This window comes from Mauremys reevesii, linkage group 5, assembly GCF_016161935.1.
Source record: "Mauremys reevesii isolate NIE-2019 linkage group 5, ASM1616193v1, whole genome shotgun sequence".
NCBI classification, from domain to species: Eukaryota; Metazoa; Chordata; order Testudines; family Geoemydidae; genus Mauremys; species Mauremys reevesii.
In genome coordinates this window covers 10,954,996-10,972,518 of record NC_052627.1, presented here as the reverse complement: position 1 = coordinate 10,972,518, position 17,523 = coordinate 10,954,996, and the positions used below count along the sequence as shown (strand labels likewise).

The following is a 17,523-nucleotide window of genomic DNA, read 5'->3' as shown; positions in this document are numbered from 1 at the left end:
GCTTTAGGGAAGGCTGAATACTGATCACTATGGGTGGGAGTTAGTCATTTTACTGTTCATCTGTATGTGACGGTTCAGTTAAACAAGCTGTTCTCTCTAAAAAGTGCAGTGGGGTAGAAAGAACTGGCATGTTGAGCAGAATTTCTAAAATTAAATGTTCTGTTAGGAATCTCTACTGGTTCTTACTTTGGTCCTTGTCTCAGTCTAGATTTTTATATCTCAATCATTATATTCTGTTTTCCAAGTGTTCTGTTCTGCAGTGAATTAATTTACCATCCGAACAGAAGGAATAGGGAAATAGTCAGCTTTCTGAGCTGCTGGCTATGGAGGATCCTGAATTTGCTATAGAATTACTGTTCCTGCATCTCTCTTGATGCACCTATCTGTTGTTTGTTTTAGATTCAGAAACTCTGTGACCGTGTAGCTTCATCTACTTTATTGGATGATCGAAGGGATGCTGTACGTGCTCTCAAATCGTTATCAAAGGTATGTGTTGTATTTTTTCTATTGTGCCATGAACCTATACCCTGCCTTTTGTGTTGTGTGAAGTTTGTACTATATTGCGAATATCATTTTTAATACTACTCTTAATGTTTTATTTTCTGGACAGAAATATCGCCTGGAGGTGGGGTTCCAGGCTATGGAGCATCTTATCAATGTTCTCCAGACAGACCGGTAAGCACATTCTAACTTCTAAAAATGAACTCTTAAGTGGCATTTTTCTCAAAGTACATCCTGAAATAGTATTTAATAAAACTAAACCAGACCTGTAATTAGTGTGTACAGAATGCTAAATTTTATTAGTAATTCTCCTGGCAGATTAAATTTTGCTTACAGGACCTGCTTACAAACATGTACATAAAATAAGGAAGTAGGAAACAAGGAAATTTAGGGATGGCAAATTATAATAGCGATAAAGTATTGGCAATACAGAAGAGTGTGTAAATACAGCAGAAACCTGCTGATTTTAAAATATGTAAAATTTGTCATGTCTGGACTACTGACAAATCAGAAGTCATGATATTAATAGACTAAAGAATCGCGTATATAAATATTAACAGATGTGTTCGGGCAAAAGGAGGTCAAGATATAATTTAACCATTTGTAATTAGGAGGACTAAATATGGAATCAGTCAGTCTTATTTACTGGTGTACATAATTTGGTGGGTTGGTACAATATTTTTTATATGGAACAGCGTTCATTTCTACAGGTTAAGGCCTTGGAGTAATGGAATAACTACAGCTTATTGGTGTTGAAAGTGCTGCTGTCAAGGGAAAAATTATATTCATCTGAAATTGTTCATGTGTCAGAAGGAAAAACATAGATGATTTACATACAGCTGCCTCACCAGTTGATCTACTTATAGCATTTGGCAGCACTGTGTGGAATAACTTCCTCTTTGTAGTTTCATCCACTACCGTGGCATCACCATCATATCCTGCTCTTTCCCTTCCACTTTGGAAGCATATAATAATGTAGTCTCCTACCCACCTCCATCTCCACACAGAACTAGGGTAAGAAGGGTGTCCAGCTTGTACGTTGCCCACATGAGGACCTTGGATTCCCACATGGAAGTAAGGAGGGTGGTAGGCAGGAGAGAATTTCTTACATCAGAACAAAGAAAAAGAGGGAATCGAATGCCAGGGCAGGTCAGTAATCTCATGAATCAAGATATTGGCACCAAAGGTTGGTGGCTTCCCTTCGGAAATGTATTGTACAGGGCTAGAAAACAAGCACTGGTGAGCTAGAGACCCTGCTGGCCCTTTTGGTATGGCTGCAGAGAAATACCAGAAACTGGAAACAAGCAGGCATTTCTCCCCTTGGAACCCTCCATGTGACCAAAGGACAGACAGACAGTAGGAGCAGAGGGCTTGCTTGTGACTGCTACTCAGTCTGGAAGTGGGGCATTCACTTTGGGAGGCCCAGCTCTCTTAATTCACATCTGCTGTGTTGCCCACGTACACTTCCCCTGCTGCTCTCTGCTACCCAAATAGAGGAGGAAAACAACAGAAAGGCACAAGGTACCAGAGGCAGGTAAATTCTGAAATAGGCTTGTTTTAAGAAGGCTCCCCTGGTCACTGAAATCCACAGGTCACAAGTTCCCGGAGGGGAAGAACAACCGCCACAGGTATCTGAATATTGTCTGACCTGTAGGGTAGAAACGGTTGGTATGCAAGTTACTGCTGCCCAAAGCCTCAGCAGCTAGCTCTGAGTCGAGACCGTTATATACAGAGGAAAATAGAGAATATGTGAAGTGTAGAGGAAGGTTGCACTTAGATTAATCCTTAGGTTGGTTCACAGATATGGGACTCAGCTTTGAAAGCTAACTTTCCTTTGCTGCTCGGGTTGCTGGAAGTTGGAGTCATGCAGACATAGTGCTTGTCACCTGTCTTGCACCATCACACTGATCTAGACTTGTCTTGGGCTGTGCCTTGGTAGTAACCCTCTCTGTGACTTAACATAAGCATGGGGACACAAGAGCACCTCGTCAGGCAGGAATGTGACTTGTTTGGGATAGGACAGAGTAGCAAAATGGGGAATAACTTGCTGGCTTTTAGCAAAGGGCCTTGAATCCCAGGCCTCGGGGAATAAAAACTGCTACGGGGACTGGCTCGCGCTTGGAAGGGATGGTGTGGGAGGGGCAAGCAACAAGAAAGGTTCAGTGAAGATTAGGGAAGCCCCTGGCTGGAGGAGAGGGTGGCCAGTTGTGAGTAAATTTCTCCCTATAAAACTGAGAATAAGAGGTTAGTGACAGAAAGGTAAAGGTTCATAGTTCTAAATCTGTGCTTTGTTTCGGGAAAGGTGTCTTTTGCTAAATTATTTTAATGAACCTGCACATGGGAATGTTCACAACAATTTCTACCATCTCTAGGATTATTTAAGTGGCTTTCTGTTTTCCTTTTGGGATGTCTTATAACTGCTTAAGAGCAATTGAAGCAACTTTAGTTTGACAGGAATGATTAGCCTCCAGTGCTAACTTCTGAAATTGTGAGCTCATTATTAATGTCCAGTTCAGTGGTTCTCAACCTGCGGCCCAATCAGCACACAGCTGCGGCCCATGTGACATCCTCAGGGACATACATCTAGTATTGCATGCGGCCCACATAAAACATTATGGGCTGCATACGTGGCCCGCAGTGGTAAATAGGTTGAGAACCACTGGTCTGGTGTGAAAGTCATTTTTGTTGACAAAGTCTTTGTGAGGTAACTTAACAGAATAGCATGTTGATATTACTCCTGCATGCTGAGAAATATGTCTCCTGCCAGTCAGATAGATAGGAAAAAGAGAGAAAATTTAAACTTTATTTAAGTGTGTGAAACTATTCATGTAGATGGAAATAGTGATTTGTAAACTAGGCGATCATTTGTAGTACATAGGCATCTTTCCACTTGAGCACACTTTGACACTTAGCACTGTCTAGGTGGGAATAAAGCTATGTGAGTGGTGTATGTAGCTTCGTATGTTGATCCTAGTAGAAAAATAAGTCGTCTTGGTTTATATTGTCATGTGTTACTGGATGAGTTGCATTTCTTCTGCACTTCTCCTGTCCAAGTACGATCTTCATCTTCTCTGATCTGAGTTTCTTCTTCCAGCTTCTAGGCTTCTTTATCCCAGCCCAGAAATGTTCCTCTTCTGTGTTTCAAGTAAGCATATTGTTCCACTCCTCCCATGGTCTCTTTATAGGCTGTGTCTAAACTACGGACCTTACGTGGCACAGCTGTACCACTCACTATAGGTTCTCCCATGTAGCCGCTCTTTGCTGGCAGGAGAGAGCTCTCCTGCTGGCATAATTAAACCACTCCCAAACCAGCGCTTTTGTCAGTGAAACTTATGTCGGTCAGGAGTGTGGTTTTTTCACACCCTTGACCAACAAAAGATTTTTCGACAAAAGTGCTAGTGTAGACAAAGCCATAGATTCAACATGTTACTTTCTGTGGCTTCCATCATGCTCAATTCCCTGACTGATTGTAATACAAACATTTAATTTTGTTCTACAGAAAATTGCTTTCTTGAGCTAATGCTGTGGCTACATATGTTCAAAAGTTCTGCTGTCGTAAAGCTCAGCAACACTGTAAGGTCAGCACTTAATGATCTGTAAAACCAGGCTTTTACAAAAAACAATATCAGTATATGTTTCCATTTTAACTTAAATGGCAATAGCATTTGGTTGGTATGAAGTTCTTTTGCTTGTTTTGCAATCCACACATGAGCGTTCATATCTGAGAATCTGAAAGTGAAACTGATTGGCTTCTGTCTGCAAATAAAACAGAACTGGCTATTCTGTTTTTACTCTGGAAGCTGAACGCAGTACAGAATGTAAACCATAAATGGTGAAAAGTAAACTTGATTTTTAAAGTTCCTTTAGTTTTACTTAAGTAGATAATTTAAATTTGCTCCTCTCCCTGAAGAACTCTGAAGTGTGGGGTACTACGGATGTCATTCAGTCACCCCTTCTCTCCAATCTATGGAGGGGGTGCATTTTAAGGGTTAGTGAAGAACATGGAAATGCAGTGTTTTCAGTAAGCTGCTGACACCCAATTGTATGTCTATTTCATTTGACTTGGACAGTGCAGTTCAACACCTCAGCCAATGTTTAGTTGAGATTAGGGCATGGATGAAAGCGAGCTGATGAGGATTAATCCAGATAAGACTGAGGTGGTAAGGGTGGGTTGGGGGAAGCAACTAGAGAGCATGTCCACCATTCATTACTTGATCCATAAATAGAGGGGTTATTTAAAACCCTGTAGCTACTGTTTGGCAATTCCATTACCGCAGTAACTCAGTGATCTTTTTACCAGCTGTGTCTGGTTAGGAAGTTGCTGCCTTTCCTTTCTTATATGTCCCTGGCTACTGTTACCCATGATTTTATTTCCTCAATATTAGACTATTGTAATGCTCCCTACACTGGTCTACTCCTTAATAAAACCATTCAGAGACTGAAGCTTATTGAGAAGGGCATCTTGTTGGTAGCACGTGACACCATTGCTCTGGGATCTGTACTGGTTGCCCATTGCTCCCCACTTAGGTCTGAAATAACCTGAACTTGGTGCCTTTCAAGGCACATTGCAAAAGTGACAGATGTTTGATGGGTTTTGGAGAGGGCTGAGGGTTAGCGTCTCACAACTTGGAAGTGGGGGAAAGAATCCAGCTGTCTGGCTAGTGAAGTTTCTGGTGAAAATACTTCTGCTTCTGGAACTTTGTGTTGTATTATCTACAGCCTTGGAAAGATGTCCCTTTATTTTAAATCTAAATTTATTTACTGCAATAAGTACAAAATCTTAAAGTGCAAAACTCTTAAGATCTTGAAATCTCCATGAAATACCTTGATTTCTTAAGAGATGTCTTTAACGGATGTGCTAAAGGTATTAATCTAGATACGTGATCCAAGTTCAGTGCAACTGCAGTGATTAGCAAACATCACTGCGTCAAACTGAACTTGAAAAAAGAGCAAACAAATGATAGTTCATGCTGATCAACTTGTATAGTTGATCTTGAAATGAAATTTTTGGAGGTACTCAGAAGAGATGGAATGGCTTCTGAAATGAAAGGCATGGTGGTAGTTATGTTGCTGACCATTTTTTTACTGGCTCTTAATTTCCGAAGTGATTACACCCAAGGGGAATGAAAGTAGGGAAGAAGATTTTGAACTCTACAGTGATTACACAGTTCCACATCTGCAAAGTGTTCCAATGTAAAAAAAAAATCCTGTGACAACATAGCCTTTCCATTTCCTACAGTTGTTTGCTAATGTGTCTGCACTAGGAAAGAAATAATATAAAGCGGAAATAAGTCATTAAAGAAAAGTGTTATTTCTGTTCACAGTTCAGATTCCGAAATAATTGGCTATGCTTTGGACACTCTCTTCAATATAGTATCGAATGATCTAGAAGAGGAAGAACAAGGTAAGCCTGCAGTAGTAACAATTGTAGTCACCCCCTAAAGTTAAATGCAACTTTTATGTTTACTATATAATGATTTACGTTCAAATGATAAAAATGTAATGGTATGCAGTTTACTAAACACTGTTCCTTTAATGGTCCTTTCTTACGATAGTACCACTACAATCATTTGACTGAATGCAAGGAATATTGGTCAACAGTAACTTGCATTGTCGTAATATGAAATCCCTTAACCCATTTCTTTCTGTAAGTAATATTTGGAATAAGTATGTTTCAGTGGGGATTTTGTCTGTAGTTTCATACTAAAATACAACAATGTTCCACAGAAGGATTATCTGACACTAGACTTAAATTGTGTTTGCAGATTAGTCAATATATAGTAATTAAAGCTAAAACTGAGATGAGTGGCCCTAATCAAATGATAGGCTTCTTTTTTGCTCACTTATCAATGACTGTTTCTTAGAAAACATGGATTCCTTAAAAGCTAAAGGTGGCTGTGCATGAGTGTGAAAATATTTTGATTGCCAGCCATGCAATGACCGTCAATTTAGGATGGAAATAATAATAATAATTAATAATACAACCCAACAAGCACCTCTTCCCCTCCCACCCCAGTATTTCCATATCTGATCAGAGACATAATACATGTGGTCTTGAAACTTGATATTTTTAGCTGCTCATTGTCATAACAGCTTATAAGAAGAAAATGGAAACAAATGGATCAAATAGGAGGATTAGGCATTATGATGAGGGTTCCCAGTTGTGTGTTAAATGATAAAATCACACCTAGGCACATTTAGAATGAGACTATTTGGTTCATCGTTGGAGGCCTTTGAAGGCCTTTTCTTGAGCTGTAGATAAAGTTGACAATCTTGCAGAATCATTGCTGCTAAAAATGATTCTTAAATAGCCTAATATAAACATAAAATATTTAAAGAGAATCTACTGTGAATCATAATTAGGATTTGGGGAAAAGTGTGCTTCACCTTAAAGACTGTGTATTGGAATTTGCTCTCTTTTATTATTAACCAGTAACAGCTGGGGAAATCTCTGCTGCTTAGAATGGGGTAAAACAGCGATCCCGTCAAGTGAAGATCTCAAGTTTTTCAGGCTGTTGGGCAGAGTGAAGGGCATTTGGCACAATAGCAATGAGCAGTCAGACAGGAGGGAGACAGGCCTGGCTCATATTGGCCATGCACATAATGCCTGCACTTCTCCGCATGCCTGAGGGTGAGCATCAGTCAGTAAGACTTCTCTAGTGCTCTAATAACCAGTTTGTGGCAACTGAGGAATGAAGTGATTGGGTCTGGACTTCCCGGCTTCAATCAAGTAATTCATAGGCAGCTACCTCCGCTAGAAAAACAGGCAGCAATTTAATGTAACAAATAAAGCCAGAGTGGACTGCGTAGTAAAACATACTACAATTTTGCTGCTGCAAAACACAACTTGAATTGACTTTTCCAGGAGACTGCATTTCTCCTTTTTTGTTACAGCCTTTTGCAATTGCACAGGTAGCTGCTTCTGCTTTCATTAGAAAACCAGTCCTAGTTTATTAGTTTAAACAATCTAACCAATAGACCCACATACATACTCACTGTTAGTTTTAAAAATAAAAGTGTCAAGCACATCAAACCACTTTATTGACTTTTGGGGATTTTAAAGAAAACACATCACCTCGAATCAACAAAAGAAGGCCTGAAGGCCAGGTCAGCGCATGGGCAAAACATATGCAACGGAGTAGACTTAGGAAAATGAGAAACTTAGATATAAATGCATTTTCCAAAATTCATGGCATGCTAAATATCCATGGGTTCATCATATATTACATCCATCATACAGCTCAAGAGCATTGCAAGTGACCAGAGGACACTCACAACCTGGTTGTTGATTTCAGTTCTATGTAGCACTGCTACTGTACTGCTGGATTTTTTTCAGTTTTGTACTTTAAAAGCTGATACTGCCAACTACGTTGGGTTTTGGGGTAGAACAATTCCTTACACAAGTTCTCCAAAAATTTGAGCAATGGAGACCAGAAGGGAGGTCTTGATGGAAGGTATGTAGGTTGACCAATACATATAACTTAATGTAATGTCAAGGTATGGGCAGAAATGGAAATGTGCTTGAGCACTTTTCTAGAATTGTGCCTTCCCTCGCATTGCTGAATGAGACTTGCAGCCTGAAATGCTCAAAGAAACTAATACGATATATGAGAATCTTCAAATTCCTACCTTATTGTTCCCTCTCTTTCTTATTCCTATTCCCGCAAGTTCATTCAGTTGCCTCTTCTTGTGCAGTCTCCTTTATCGAAGGCACAGGCACCTCTAGTAAAATCTACTGCTGTAATTTTGGAGTTACTGAACAAATAGGCAGCACGGGTGCATGGAGTTATTTGGCAATGGCCTTGGTAGAATACCCCCCAAAGGAGGGAGGCTCTGACATAAGAACGTTGTGCTCAAACGGCCATTAAAAACAAAGAACTACTGGCCTAGTATCACATGTGTTATCAGAAGTAGTGCAGGAGTACAGGGTTGTCTTGTTCTGCCACTTCCGTGACAACTAAAGTAATAATGGTGGCAGAATTCCAAGATGGCTGCCTTTGAAATCCATTATTAGTTCTGCTGTACTACATGGAAAGCTGTTTTACTTGTGAACCTTTCTCTTCTTTTTTTTTTTTTTCTTTTCCCCTCTTTTGTCTACCTTTACAGACGATTTGGAAGGTAAAAACCTCAATTTATATAGCATGCTGCTTTTATTAGTCATAGTTGCTAATCACGTTATTTTTCACCTTCACACTCTCTTCACTGTTAAAAAGGACACTGTAAGACATTTTAATAATCCTTACTAAAAATTTTTCATAATCTTTCTTCTCTCAGATTTAAAACTCAATTTAATTTCTTAAATTAGTTCTTGTACCTGAAATGTGTGTGTTTCCCATTATGGTCAGGTACTTATCAGTTTGTGGGCATGTTATTCTGTCCCATGATTCTAAGTGGGCTTATTGGCATTCCAAGTCTAAATACCTCTCGGTTAACTATTTATTAAAAGTGGATACCAGGGCTCAGCACAAGATTTTGGCGAGCAAGTATGGACGCATAGTCTTCTTGTGTCTAGAAGAAGCATTGAAGGACTTAAGAGAAACTGTTACACAGAACAAAAGTCAAGCTTTGAACCTTCCAGCCTTCACAGTGTCCCTTTTAAGTAATACACGTTAAGAATATGGCATTATTACTTTCCTTTCATGGATCTAGCTGCCCACTTATGCACTTATTTGTTCCTCATCTGTTAATCTCTCACAGTTCTGGGATGCATTTAGTGTGTGTTAACAAATCAACTAAGACTGGTCGTTTGACAAGTGGTATTTGTTACTGAAACAGCTAAAACTAATCTTCATAAACAGAGATCCCTCTTCCCCGCCACTCGCAGAACTTAAGCGTGACTTCACATAACAATAGCCAGTCTAGACAGAGCATCTGCAGTAATGTAATTGACCAGTGTGCGGAAAATCAAAGTTGAAGTCGTTTTGATGTGTTACCTCTTTCTTTTTCCTCATGCCCTCTTCAGCTTTCCCTTCCATTCTAACTTTCAGTTTAATTTTTCTGGTTTTCCTTTTCCATATTTCCTTACATGGTCTTATGATTTTTCTGGTGACTTATATTTAGTTTGGCCCTTGCATATGAAAGTCTAGGACAGAGGTTTTCAAACTGGGAGTCGGGATCGCAAGGTTATTACATGGGGGGGTCATGAGCTGTCAGCCTCCACCCCAAACCCTGCTTTGTCTCCACCGTTTATAATGATGTTAAATATATTAAAAAGTGGTTTTAATTTATAAGGGGGGGTGTCAGACTCAGCGGCTTGCTACGTGAAAGGGGTCACCAGTACAGAAGTTTGAGAACCGCTGGTCTAGGACATATTGAATGGGAACAAAACTATTGGAGTAAATAGACCCCTCAGCAGACTGATAAAAGGAAATGGATGTTGGGTTTGCCATCCAGAACTCTCTTGAGCATTAAGACACTAGAACTTAATGAAAGAACAAGGGCATGTGTTAATGTGAGTCTGCTAGTAACTGAACTTGGGTATTTTCTGAAAGCTGTGGGTGAACTTCAAGTTATAAAGTCTGGCTCCTTGTGGTCTATGAGAATATTGTGTCAGGTTCGCCTGGGTTCAGCTATAAAATCTGTTTTTCCAGGTTTTTGTAAAGTCGTGTGTACACATAATTTTTCATGGTTATCAGAAGGGAAGGGAAGAGTTAACAACTTCCTAGACTAAAATCTCAAACAGAACAGTTAACCTTAGATGACCCTACTTTTTCCAAATCAGTGACACCAAAATGACTGCTTCATTGGAAGAAATGCATTTCACTTGTGTATATATTTGAGTAATGATGATTGGCAACCTATGATAAAAATTTAAATTGGTCATTTCTGTCACCAACAATTAATAATGGAAAAACCTAGCAAATTAAGAGTTAGACTCTAAAGGGCACTTCAGTGGTTGAACAAATGCTGACTTTTGTGCCCTTTGAAGAAGAGATCAAAGGTAAACATCTTTCCCTTGTTCTCCCACTGTCCAGATTGTGTGCCAAAACTCAAGGTCGTGGGCAGTTTCTCACCATGTTACAGGTCTCTAAATTATGGAGGCAGCAGTAGCAACTCCATAGTTAAGTCTGTATGGAGACTTGCAATTAAAGCAGAACTAAAATACTTTCGTTTTGCAAATAATTGACCTCGACTGATAGGCCAAATTTGGCCGAAGAATTCAGTAGCTCTGTAGAGGGTGTTCTGTGTAATGCTTCGTAAAATCTTTAATGTTTGCAGATGAAGCGTATAAAACTGCTTCTCTCACAATATTGCCCTGTGTTCCGCACGTTACTTTGAGTTCCTCTAGTTTAACACCAATAATCCACAAACTCTTCTTGAGCTAATTGATGACTTCTTGGGTGTGGGCCACTTTTGACATGTTAAAATTAAACACTTACAAATTTCTTCATATTCAGGATAACAGCTGAGTTATACAAAGGTTAGGTGGCGACAGAACTACTGTGTGTTAGCTGCTCCTGTTAACGAGAGCAGTCCTGCTGAGGCACTAGTGGTGCTCTGCAGAGTCACTTGGGGAGTAGGTCGGGCAGCCGGGAGCATGCGGGGGTGCTATCAGGGGAGATGTGGCTCTGAGGTCATGTGGGAATGGGCAGCACAGAGAATGGATGTGGCTTGGGAGAGCATAAGAGGCTGAGTGAGGCTTTAGGGGAAGAGCATTTTAGCAACAGGCTTCAGATGAGTAGGGAAGGACAGAGGTTTGTATCCAGGAGAGGAGGCATGTGGTTAGTGCCTTTTGGCTGCACTCAGATTGGCGCTTGAAAGGTTCCCTAAGGTTGCAGCTTCATTGAGCAGATGAGCCCTTCAGGTGGACACTAGGCTCTCTCTCCACTCACCCTTCTTTCGCTCCTTCCTCCTCGGCCACAGGTCTTCTGCATACATCCCAACCTGCCCAACTAAAATGTTGCTGTTTCTCCGCCCACCCCAGCCTCCATACCGATCACCCATCTGCTAGCTCGTCCCTTGGTTACTTGATGAACCATGAGTCAGCTTCATGGGAAACCAAAGGGGATGTAGGAACGTGGGGATAGGTGGGAGACTGGGTTTACACTAAAAGCCTGGGAAAGGGTAAAGGGGCTTTGCTCTGAATCACCTGTTCACTAGAGTGCCACTTCTCTAAATGGAGTGTCTCCTTCATCCACCTCATGCACAGCCTAAATTCCCCTTCATCAACCCCATGCCTTACTTTCTCGCATTTCCTTCACTCGCACCTTAAAATGCAGCTGGTTCTATCACATTGTGCTCTTAGCGTTGATATATATTGATGTTTAAAATAGAGATGTGGGGAGGAGCTGGAGGAAGCATGTCATGGTTAAAGGGGTGGGGTAGGGAATGGGGGAACGGGAACTGTACACTGGAGGGTAGACATAAGGTGTAGGAGGGGGAACAGGGCTCTATGAATAGGAAGATCTCTGTGGGGCTGGTGGTAGATGGGGAAGTGTGGGTGGAAGGCAGATAGTGGATGTCTGGTGACGTAAAGGGGATAATAGCTAGGGAGCATTGATAGCTATTCAGGTGAGTAGCTGAGGGTTGATCTGCTGTGACTACATGGGGGAATTTCTAGCTGTTAAGGTTGTTAGAATGCATTGTCCACCACCAGATGCTGTAAAAAGTAATGAAATGACTGGCTAGGGTAGTCATCACCTTATCTACCCTCCACTCAGCAGTTCTGTTTCTCAGCCTCATCCGCCACTTGGGACATAATGGAAAAATTTTAACTCTTACCATAAACAAAATAAACCAATGCATGCCCACAATGTGCAGACTTCAGTTCTGTAACTTACACACACCTAAGCATGGAAAGATCACTAACCTGAATCACCCATTCACATGTCTGTTAGAAATGTTTAGGAGAATGTAAGTCAGTCTGCCGTCACCATTAGCAGTCTGACACCATGCTGCAGTTACACACCAGTATGAAATAACAGAGACCCGCTTTTGATCTATTTATGAAAGCCATGTCAAGCCAGATGTTAAGTGCCAAAACATGTAACCAACACCTGTGCTCTTAGCTCAAGGGTTCCTGTTAATTGTTCAGGATAAAGGTGGCCATACATGGCCTGTGGGAAGGGAGGTAGCTGAAGCTAGATGGGGAACTGATCATTGCAGTGAAACACTTAACTGCTTATTTCTTTGGTTTTTATGTGGATGATGCAGTCTAGCAACCATTAACTCCAAAGGTAACTTTTCCAATTACTACATTAGATATGCACACAGGAGGTGAGACATTCTTTTCAGTTATTGGAATGGGTTTCTTAGTAGATCATATTATGTAACTTTGAGTCAAATTCAGTTACTATTTCCGGGTTGGAGAAGTGTTAAGTTTTTCTCGCAGGATGTAAGAAGACTAACACAATGATTTCTCCCTGCCAACTCTCTTCCCATTGTACCTTTTTTGGGGACAAATAGAGTGAATGCAACTTTGGAAACTACACTTTCATTCAATATATTTTTAAGAGTCTGTGATATTGTAATTAGCCCAGGGTTGCCTACCAATGAGTACGTGCAGAATGTATTCTTTCAGCATCAGGTACAAAACAGCTCTTTCTTCTAAAATCTAATAAAGGGAGGATCACTGGTATTCCTAGATTGGATACTGCTAATTGCTGGCTGTTTCATTAAGATAGTTTTGCTATAGAAAAATACATGTCTTGTTTCTGAAGGTGACCTTTAGAGAGTTCAGCTACTCAGAGTAGTGCATTGAATGCTCCCCAAAAATAAGAGGGGCACTGTCGTAACATTTTGCCAGATTAGACCCTGACTTTCCAGCTTCTACTTATTGTAATGCCTACATATCCACTGTCTTGGTGCATCTGCCACAGAGCATCCAATCCACAGAGATTGGATGCAGCTCAGGAGGTAACAGTGAAACTTTGTAAAACTACATGTTGTGTCTATAGCACAGCCCTCCCTGCCCTGTGCACTGTCTGCAGTGGGGCTTTCCACATGGTGAATGTGATATGACCTGCATAGTGCATGTGGAACCATTACACAGAGCAGGAAGGAGGGAGCATCATGAGGGTTAGCATACATTTGGCAGGATTGTTTTTCTAATAGCATGTCAAGGATTAGCTGAATCCAGTTTAACTCAGTAGATTATCATGAGATCTAATGTCTTTGAATAGTTAGCTCTCTCATTTGGTAATTATACAAGGTTGAAAAATATGGTGCATATTACCATTGCCAAATTCCCCTGTTGTGCTTGACGCACAGGAAGCAATTTTAACTGTGACAAGTTTAGTTCATGCACATTCAGTTCTTCTGTATCTTAGGCGAGCAACAAGGAAGTTTATTTTGACGGGTTTCTGTGAGGCAGGCCCCTGTCCATAGATTGTATGGAGACAGTCATTTCACTTACGTCATCAATCAGTACTGTACTGTAACGAATTTCTGCTGCTACTGACTGGAATTGGATTGAACCAGCGATCTGCAACTGAAAGGCTTATCAGAGACCATATCAGAATCTAACTAAATACAACCTCCGTTAACTGAAAGACGGTTGTACCACAGACTCACATGGTTTCGTGATCGATTCTTATATTTAATATCCCTTGATTAGCCAAAGTCTTATCTAAACTTAGTTGTTGTTTTTCCATCATGTGTGGATGATAATTGGCATTGCCCAGTATGGGAAAATATACACAGGATGCAACAGTATTCATGATATCTGGCATGCTGTTTCAACATTCTTGGTGCCATGATTGCTACTTCTCTAGTCTGTCCAACACGAACATCTTAAATAACATATATAAAACTGAATTGCTTGTGTAGAACTGAAATAATTCTAGTCCAAAGGCTAGATAACAGGATGACAGTGAATTGCCTTTATGAAATTAGTCCAAATTAAGATCTGAGCAGTTATTTTGCCATCAATATGTCTTAAAATGAATGTCCCTCTTTTTTGGTGCGTCTGAGTTTTTTTTCATCACTGAAAAATAAGTAAATCCTTTTTCAAGAATAAATAAGTACTTGGACATCCAACTTTAGACAGTTTTACTCTTAAACTAAAAGCCTTGAAGGAGGGAGCGGTAAATCTACTTTTTCTTTGGAGAAGGTATTGAATGATCTTTGTGGCACACTTGTTCAGCTGTACACTTCACTTCGACTGCATGCAAACACTAAATCCCCAAGGCTGCTTCCTGTCCTTCATTCGAAAAGGCAGGTGTTCTCTGCTCTGTAAGAGCTGTTTGATCACTTGGGAGCTTGCTTGCATTTTGAGTGTGTGGTCCTGTAGATGAGAAATGTGGCTCTGAGCAGACGTGACTGATGAAAATAGAATTTCTTGTAAACAGTGCAGTTAAAAATAGTCTAGATTTTATGAAGTATTTATCTGGGACCTGATCTGATTTCCATTAAAGTCAATGGCAAGACACCATCGTCTTAAATGAAAGCTGAATCAGACTTCTGCTGAGTGAATTTATGGTTTTCCATTATTAAAATGAATTAGCTCCTCATTTACTGTTCTGACTTTGGGATAGAAAACACTCAGATTTTCTCTCATGTTTAAACCAATGTAAATATTGTTTGTGGCACACAGATTCCGGCAATGATTACTGTGGGGGGAAAAAAAAGACACATTTATTATTTAACATGGCAATAAGGATTCTTTGGAGCTTGACTCATAAGTACCTTATATAGGCTGTGTGTTTACTGCAACCTGTTAAAAGAAGTTCTGCAGTTATTTTAATGTCACCGTGTAACAAATTCTTCTTGAACATTACAGAAGAAAATTCACAAAAACAGGTTGATGATCTGGGAAGGCAGTTTACAGAAATCTTCATTAAACAGCAAGAAAATGTCACTCTCCTGTTGACCTTTCTAGAGGTGAGTAGTGGTGCGGTATACCTCTATCCTGATATAACACTGTCCTCGGGAGCCAAAAAATCCTACTGCGTTATAGGTGAAACCACGTTATATCGAACTTGCTTTGATCCCCTGGAGTGCGCAGCCCCGCCCCCCCGGAGCGCTGCTTTACCGTGTTATATCCAAATTCGTGTTATATCAGGGTAGAAGGGTACTTTGAATAGTGATGAAACATTAAAGTGGGTGTTCGATTCTTCATGGTTGTGTATCTCTGGTGTAGTACAAATTAAACTTGAGGCAATTTAGGAAAAACTTTGGTGACTATGGGCATGAAATCACTCTTCCAGAATGAAGAAGGCAACATCTCACAATAGGATAGATGAAAGTGCTGCCTTTTAGAAGCAGAGCAGGACTACAAATGGTTAGAGGAACCCTGGGGAGAGAAGGGTGGAGCTGAAGCTAGTGGTAGTTATGTTACTGTTAAAGCAAAAAACCAGCCTGGGGTGAGATTTGACTTTACAGCATGTTCGCTGTTACAGAGCAGAGCAGGGAAAAGGACCTGTCCACAGTGATGAATGCCCATCTACATTAGGGCCATTTGGCACCCAGTCATATAGCTGTCCTGTTTTTAAAGTCACTGTGTAGGACATTTGCAAGAGTGTTTACTGTCATTCTCTATATCCCCGCAGGAATTTGACTTCCAGGTTCGCTGGCCTGGAGTGAAACTTCTTACGTCATTGTTAAAGCAGCAAGGACCCCAGGTGCAGCAGATAATTCTTGTCAGTCCCATGGGTAAGGACACTTCTAACCGAGCATTCTAACTACTCTTGAAGGGACTTCCAAAATGGGATTATAGTAAACTCCTTATGGTAATTCACGTCATGTGGTTGTTTGCTTTTTCAGGTGTCTCGAGGCTCATGGATTTACTCGCAGATTCTAGGGAGGTGATACGGAATGACGTAAGTACAGAACAAAGGGATTGTGATCATGCTTGTACATACGTTTAGAGTTGTTCATCCTCTCCATAACTAGAAGCTCTCCATTGCATTGTTTCTGTAATGCTGCACTCAACCTCCCCTTAGCCCTGCTGCTCCAGAGTCTATGTGCTCTGGAGAGGCATGAAAGGGTGGGCAGGAAGGAATCGGTTGGCATGTCCCTGAGACAGATTCAGTTTTTGTGCTGGATGGTATTTGCATCAGTAGCTCGTAGAACCACAAAGTACCGTGAGTGTATGCAAGAGCGTAGCTATGGGAAGCAGTATATCTAGAGATGGCCAAAATCACAACTCCCCCATTATTGAGGAGTGCTGCTCTGTATATGATTTTTATAGCCACTTCCTGTCTTAATTCTTTCTTTCGGCAATTTTTTACATTCCCATTTAGAGCTAAGTTTGAAGCATAACACACTGCTTCACACGGGGTTTGATGCAAGTTGCCACATGCATTAGGTACAATTGTATCTAGTAATTGCCACCAAGGTTTTACACTGCTAATGTATTATAACTGTCGAGGTGGGCACTTCTTTAAAGCTAACGCTCCCCTTCTAGTAAAGCTTTGTCTAGTCACTATATTTATCTTCTTCCTGAAGGGAGTCTTGTTACTGCAGCAGCTGACAAAAAGCAACGCTGCCATTCAGAAAATAGTTGCTTTTGAAAATGCCTTTGAGAGACTGCTGGATATCGTAACAGATGAAGGGAACAGCGATGGAGGTATGGTCTGAACTGAATGTTGCTTTACTCACAAGGTGTGGTGATAGAGATAAAATGCCAGGACTGTTGCAATGCTTGTGTCAATCCAAGTAGAATCTCAAGGTTTTTTCTGTTTAATATAGAAACAGAGTGAACAGCAGATGGTCACAGTCAGTGACTTTCAGGTGTTACCAGTGCTATGTGGATGGGTAGAAGGACCAAGTACACAGAGTAGGATCATAGTAAGAGTGGTGGGATGAGCAAGTATACAACTTCTAGGATCTTCTTGGATTCTGATTTGAGGCCTTCCATTAGAGATTTGCAAACTTAATTTCTTCGTTGAATGTGTCTGCGTGGATCCCACTGGGAGTGTGCATATGCAAAAGAATGGACAGCCAGAAGGGTGAGTAAGCTTCTCATGGCTGAACCTCCTTATAAGAGACTCCATAGGGACACGGAGGTGCTCAGATGTCACCCAGAGTCATCTAAACTAGTCAATTAACCTGCCTGTCTTTTTCCCGAAGCCAACTCGGCTC

General features: G+C 40.8%; 1 protein-coding gene across 4 annotated transcripts in view; it reads left to right on the top strand.

Annotated features, from left to right (window-relative positions):
- Window positions 1-17,523, top strand: part of USO1 (USO1 vesicle transport factor) — a 61,097-nt gene that overhangs the window by 7,082 nt on the left and 36,492 nt on the right. For 2 of the 4 annotated variants that reach the window (XM_039539220.1, XM_039539222.1), the window contains exons 2-9: window positions 400-486; window positions 611-675; window positions 5,826-5,905; window positions 8,608-8,619; window positions 15,221-15,321; window positions 15,990-16,092; window positions 16,204-16,259; window positions 16,888-17,008. In XM_039539220.1, coding sequence (XP_039395154.1) covers window positions 400-486; window positions 611-675; window positions 5,826-5,905; window positions 8,608-8,619; window positions 15,221-15,321; window positions 15,990-16,092; window positions 16,204-16,259; window positions 16,888-17,008 — 625 coding nt within the window. The remainder of the gene's footprint in view (window positions 1-399; window positions 487-610; window positions 676-5,825; window positions 5,906-8,607; window positions 8,620-15,220; window positions 15,322-15,989; window positions 16,093-16,203; window positions 16,260-16,887; window positions 17,009-17,523) is intronic. The other 2 variants (XM_039539223.1, XM_039539221.1) reach the window with 1 other exon arrangement.